Source organism: Octopus bimaculoides, chromosome 6 (genome assembly GCF_001194135.2).
Source record: "Octopus bimaculoides isolate UCB-OBI-ISO-001 chromosome 6, ASM119413v2, whole genome shotgun sequence".
Lineage (NCBI taxonomy): Eukaryota > Metazoa > Mollusca > Cephalopoda > Octopoda > Octopodidae > Octopus > Octopus bimaculoides.
The window spans coordinates 77,172,283-77,178,927 of NC_068986.1; the positions used below are offsets into that span (position 1 = coordinate 77,172,283).

The 6,645-nt window shown below is 36.0% G+C and overlaps 1 protein-coding gene across 3 annotated transcripts in view; it reads left to right on the top strand.

Moving 5' to 3' along the window:
- Nucleotides 1–6,645, top strand: part of LOC106869693 (NADPH--cytochrome P450 reductase) — a 65,395-nt gene that overhangs the window by 52,011 nt on the left and 6,739 nt on the right. For all 3 annotated transcript variants that reach the window (XM_052968889.1, XM_052968891.1, XM_052968890.1), the window contains exons 10-13: nt 729–847; nt 2,686–2,867; nt 3,678–3,827; nt 6,019–6,283. In XM_052968889.1, coding sequence (XP_052824849.1) covers nt 729–847; nt 2,686–2,867; nt 3,678–3,827; nt 6,019–6,283 — 716 coding nt within the window. The remainder of the gene's footprint in view (nt 1–728; nt 848–2,685; nt 2,868–3,677; nt 3,828–6,018; nt 6,284–6,645) is intronic.

A 6,645-nucleotide genomic window follows, 5' to 3' on the forward strand; every position in this document is an offset into this window, starting at 1 on the left:
ACTCAGTATATTAGTCTGGTGATCATAGGAATTTGAAGTTTCTGCTTGTAGATTATTATGGATTGTTAAAAGTGTTCCTGGTCTTAAGGGTATTGTGAAAGGCCTGGTTGGAAGCCCGACCTTCTGAGCTCTTTTACAGGACTTAGAAAAACTGAAGGGTTGCTGCATAAGTGTTTGAATCTGAGAGGGGAATACGTTGAATAAAATCACAATTATCTGATCTACCTGTATCTTTTTTTTTTTTTTTGCCCAAAGCCAGGAAACTTAAAATTATTGGGAGATATTAAAATAAGAACATATGGCAGAATTGGAAGTTTGCCAGACAAATACTTTGCAATATTTAATTACATAGCTTTACATTGAGAGTTCACACACTGCAGGGAATAATTTTTATCTTTCATTCAGTCATGGTTAATTAAAAAAAGGAAAAAGAAAAGCAAGAAAATTATGAGATTTTTGTCTATAAATTTATGGTCCTATGTCCTTATATGAAATCATGAAACATTGAGGGGTTTTTATTTAAAATACCTGTAGTCATACAAAGATTGGCCTTGTTTCTAGTGAAACAAATCAAAATTATGTATTGCTATTTTTCTTAGAATTTCTTTTACTTTTTCATTTAATAACATTTTGCATTTTTTGTCATTTTGTTTTGTTTAATTTTCTCCCTCTCTCCCTCTCTTTCTCTCTCTCTGTGTCATTTCTGAAATGTGTCTTCTATTGAATAGATATGAATCAGGGGATCATGTTGCTGTCTATCCAACCAATAATCCAGAACTTGTTTCAAAGATTGGTGAACTTCTGAAAACCAATCTTGATACTATCATTACTTTAACAAATGTGGAAGGTAAACTCTTCTAATATATATATTAAATTTTAATTCCATTATTAAAAAGAATGTTTTATAAATATATGTTAGGGGTATTGGAAAGTAATGTTGTATTTTCAAGCAAATTGTCTGACCTCATACCACAAGAGGATATATCTCAAAGTATCAGGGACATATGCAAAATCATCTCGAGCAGATTAAAAAATTGTCTAGAGAAGGAAAGTGGTTACTTCATGAGCTGTCCCCTGAGAGTCAAGGCTACATTCAGTCAAGATAACCTAAGAAAAGATAAATTCATTAGGCTAGGAAGCTCTGCCTCATCCTCCCTATTCTTCAAACCTAGTACCATCAGATTCTCGCTTATTCAGATCACTCAAACACTTTACCAGTGGAAAAACATTCCAAAGTAGGGATAACATTGAAATAGCACTCCAAACATTTTTCTCGTTTAAAGAACCTGATTTTTGTGTTTGAGGAATCAGAAAACTGGTTTCAAGGTAGGAAAATGTTATTGCTGATGATGGTGATTATATTTTTGAATGGGTAAATATATTCATGTTTTATGCTGGAATCATCATCATCATCGTTTAACGTCCGCTTTCCATGCTAGCATGGGTTGGACGATTTGACTGAGGACTGGTGAAACCAGATGGCTACACCAGGCTCCAATCTGATTTGGCAGAGTTTCTACAACTGGATGCCCTTCCTAACGCCAACCACTCCGAGAGTGTAGTGGATGCTTTTACGTGCCACTGGCACGAAGGCCAGTCAGGCGGTACTGGCAACGGCCACGCTCAAAATGGTGTATTTTACGTGCCACCTGCACAGGAGCCAGTCCAGCGGCACTGGCAACGATCTTGTTCGAATGTCTTTACACATTCCAGGAAGGCGATGCTGGGCACAGGTGCCATCACGATAAATATATTCAGTTTTTTAATGCTGATTTGAACTCATTATATGAAATAGAATATTACTTATTGGTACCACAATTACCTGTAAGTTGATGGAAGATTTCATACTAGAATTTATGTTGATCATAACGCTATTTTTTGTTTTTTGTACTAAATACATTGCTGATAGTTTAGAGAAAATACTTTTATTTCATTGAATCATTTCAAGAACAAATTAAATTATCAGTGCAACAAGATTGCTCTTGGTCTTGACAGCAAAGATTTGAATTTTAATGAGTATCAGTTAACTTCTCAACAAGTATCTATTAACTTCTCATATATCAGTGTCACTGATATACATGTAAGGCCATTTTATTTCTTTTTCTGGTATAAAGAGGATTGATCTGATAGACCTAATCCCTTGTCCTAGTTAAAAGCACCACCTGGCCTCTGTGTATTTTTTGGCAGAGTCCACTCTCTTGCAAGCTTTCAGGGTTAGGACTTTTGTCTGAGGATAACTTCCTTCCTTCCTGCCTCTATTCTCAACTACCCTGGAAATGGTTGTGGGTGCTGTTATTTCTTATTTCTTTATTGCCCATAAGGAGCTAAACATAGAGGGGACAAACAAGGACAGACAAAGGGACTAAGTCGATTACATCGACCCCAGTACGTAACTGGTACTTAATTTATCGACCCCAAAAGGATGAAAGGCAAAGTCGACCTCGGCGGAATTTGAACTCAGAACGTAACAGCAGATGAAATACTGCTAAGCATTTTGCCCGGCGGGGTAACGTTTCTGCCAGCTCACCGCCTCGTGCTGCTATTTCTTCTCATACTGTTATAAACGTGCAAAATCTGATTTTTATAAGTCTTTGTCCTGATTAATCTTAGTTCCACATTTGGTTTTGAATTTCTATTAATTGCCATTTCTGTACTCCTGATTTTTCTTTCCAATGTTTCTTCCAGCTGAGTCCAACAAGAAACACCCTTTCCCTTGTCCGACCACCTATCGTATTGCATTGTTACACTATGTTGACATTATGAATCCTGTAAGAACTCATGTCCTCAAAGAACTTGTGGAATATGCTAAGGACCCCAAAGATAAAGAATTTCTGGAAAAAATAAGTTCAACTACACCTGAAGGAAAGGTATGGTTTTGTAATGTGATTTAATTCTCTGATTTGCATCTGTTTATAAGTTCTTAGAGAGAATAAGTGTCTGGTGAGCCATGTCTGCAATTCTGAATCAATTTCTTTTATGGTTATTTCATTTTATTTCTTACATCACTCCTGCTGTATGTGAAAGTTATGACTTCTGAAGTTCTCATTTTCTTCCTAAAACAAAGCTCGTGCTTACTTGGACAAGAAAACTATTTAGTGCTCCAATTAAATTTAACAACGAGAAACAATCCATTAATGATACTAAATCCATGGTAATATTTTCATGTTAATCTCTTTAGATTGGCAATTACTTTAATTGTTATGAAATCTCCGAGAATTGTTTCAAGGAATAACAGCAAAAACAATTATGTATGCATAAATATATATCTATATATGCACATGTATGCACATACACATATGCACATGCATGTATATATATATATATATATATATATATATATATATATATATATATATGCACATGTATGTGTCTATCTTCTGTAATATATGCACATACATGTGCATGACTCTTCTATACAGTTTCCTTCTTTTGAATTGCACTCTCAATCATTGGTCAACTTGAGGCTGTAGTAGACATCTCCTCTATGTGTCATGTAGTAGGATTGAACTTGGAATCATAGAGTTAATAGTTATGAAATAATCTTTTCTTTCACTCCGCCATAATTGCACATTTTATTTTCTTAATTTCTTTGTTCTGAGTTTAAATTCATCTGATGTATCATGATGATTTATTTTCTTGATTCTATATCTACCTTTGTGATATTTACTTTATTTCAGCAATTATACAGTGAATGGGTAATAAAAGATCATCGAAATATTATTGCTATTTTGGAAGACCTGTCCTCAGTCAAACCACCCCTTGACCATCTTTGTGAGTTGTTACCTCGTCTGCAAGCTCGTTACTATTCCATTTCATCATCTCCTAAAGTAAGTAATTTTGTTTCCCAATTACAGTTGTTTAAGTCATTATCATTAGTTATGCTAGATTTAGTAAATTAATGGCAATTAATTACTATTTCCTGTTGATATACATTGGTTGGTACATATACTTTGTACATTGTAGTAACATACAAATCTTTTATCATCATCATTTATCTGCTTTTACCTTCTGGCATGGGTTTGATAGGTCTCAAAACTTCTCACAACTCGCCATGATCTTCCATCCTTATATTGTCTTTGTCTGTTCCTTTTTGGCCTTGTTTTTACAGTGTGTGTCTTTTCTAACACAAACCACTTTGCTTAGAGTGCTTCTTAGGAAGGTTGCCATCTTTGAGAAGCCTCATCTCTATAAGGTGTTAAGTGGAAGAGGAAGAGGCACTGAGAATGTAGTTGCCTATGCAATATAGGAAAAAGTGGAGAACCTTTGCTTCCTATTTAAGGGTTGGTGGTTTGATGTGACATAAACGTTGTTTTAGTCATGTACATGTGTAGAGTTATGAGAGAGACAGATAGAGAGAGAAAAAGATGGGGATGGAGTTTACTCATTTATTTTGGGGAGTGGAAAACGAGGCCCTTCTTTGTGTAGGGAGAGAGGAATGTTTAGCTGACAGTCACTCTTCATGATGGGGTTTGGCAAGTGGGGTACCATAATGTCTTGGGACTGCATACATTGAATATTTTCATCACTAATGTCGAAATGTTGCACTCAGTACTTTATATGAAATAGTCTGCTATAGCTATTATAAGATATCACACACTGTGTTAACTTACCCGTTGTGCCACAGTATGGCTGCTGTCACATGGTAACCTATTTATGAATTGATAGTCTATAGGCTATTGTGAGTTAAGTATGTATGCCATAAGAGGAGGAAGATATTGACATTTCAAAATTGACCATCCATATGATGAAAAGTCAGTTTCCTCTTCTCAACACAACGTACAAACTTATCCAAATGTGTAATTTTTACTGCTGATAAATCGACCATCAATTCCCCTAGGTTCTGGTTTTATAATTATTTTGAATTAAGCATCTTTACCAGAAACACATCACATTGTTGGATATGAATCTTTCATCAACTCTTCATGCTAAAAATTTGGATGGATTTGAACTAAGAAGATAAATGTCATAACTAAATACTGCAAGGCATTTTGTCGGGCCAGTGCTGGTGATGTGTAAAAGGTAGCTGTGCCAGTGACGTGTAAAAGGCACCCGTGCTGGTGTTGTGTGAAAGGTACCCGTGCTGGTGTCGTGTAAAAGGCATCCGTGCTGGTGTCGTGTAAGAGGCACCTGTGCCGGTGTCGTGTAAGAGGCACCCGTGTCGGTGTTGTGTAAGAGGCACCCAGCACGGGTGCTGGTGATGCATAAAAAGTGTTGATGATGCATGGAAGACACCTGTGCTGGTGATGTGTGGAAGGTACCCATGCTGGTGACACAGGAAAGTGGTGACATATAAAAGATATCTGTGCCAGTGGCGCGTGGAAGGTACTACAATCTGTGGAGTGGTTGGTGTGAGGAAGGACATCCAGCTGTAGATATCAAGCCAAAACAGGTTGGAGCCTTGTACAGCTCTCCAGCTTACCAGTTCCAGTCAAACTGTGTAACCCATGCCAGCATAGAAAATGGATGCTAAATGATGATGATGTTATATCAATGCTTCCTCTTAATCCCATTTGTTCAATGATTCTACTAATACTCTCTCCTGAACATTACTATTATGTGTATAATATATTTTAAATTGTTAGCAACATATGGTAAAAGGCAATCCAACCATGACCAAGACTACATTCTCCAATGTGTCTCCCGTTTTTCAAAGTTGAATTTGAGAGAAATTTGACTACTATTTTCTGTAGTTTCAGCAGTCACTGAAAAGCTTTCTCGCTGGTTTTAAAATGCCAATAATAGAGATGATGACTTCATCACTTGACCTTTGCACACCTTTAGCAGAATCCACTTCATATGTATTTAAAGCAGGTCTCTGGGTTGTGGGTAAATTCTCTACTTATCGGTCACAGAAACTCTGGAAAGGATCAAGAACATTGCTGCTCCTCTTTTCATTAAACTGTTAAAAAGCACACACACAAAAAAACAAAAAGACACTGCATTATTTAACTTCAAAACCTTCATTATTTATTTGTATTACATTATTATTATTTATTATAATTGTGATTGTGTCTTCAGGTCCATCCAGACAGGATTCATATTACTGCTATTCTCATTGATTATGTTACAAGAGCTGGTCGAAAAATACAGGGTGTCACCACTGGGTTCCTTAGTCTGAAGAAAGCATCCAATGGCGATTGTCCTCGAGTGCCAATCTATGTACGCAAATCACAGTTTCATTTACCATTTAAACCTTCCACAGATATTCTTATGATTGGTCCTGGTACAGGTGTGGCACCATTTAGAGCTTTCATTCAAGAACGAGATTTCCTCAAAAGTCAAGGTATGTTTTCCCCTTTCACATTTAGCTTTGGAATATTTATTAAATACATACCAAATACTACAACAATGCTACATGTTACATTGGTTAGCATCATCTTTCTGTTGTTTTTTTCTTTTCTGTTTAATGTTTGTTTCATTCTAAGTTTTGATTAGCTTCTTTGGACTAACTTTTCACTGCCCTTTCTAAAATGGTTTGCAATAACATATATCATACTGAAGTCTGTTCTGGGTTTATTTTGCTTGTGAACCTTGTCTAGTAACAAATTTAAGAGAAAGTTTTCCCACTACCATCAGGATCATCCCAAAACTAGATGCCTCCATTCTGTGGAGATACTATTCATTATCAATATATATATAAATATA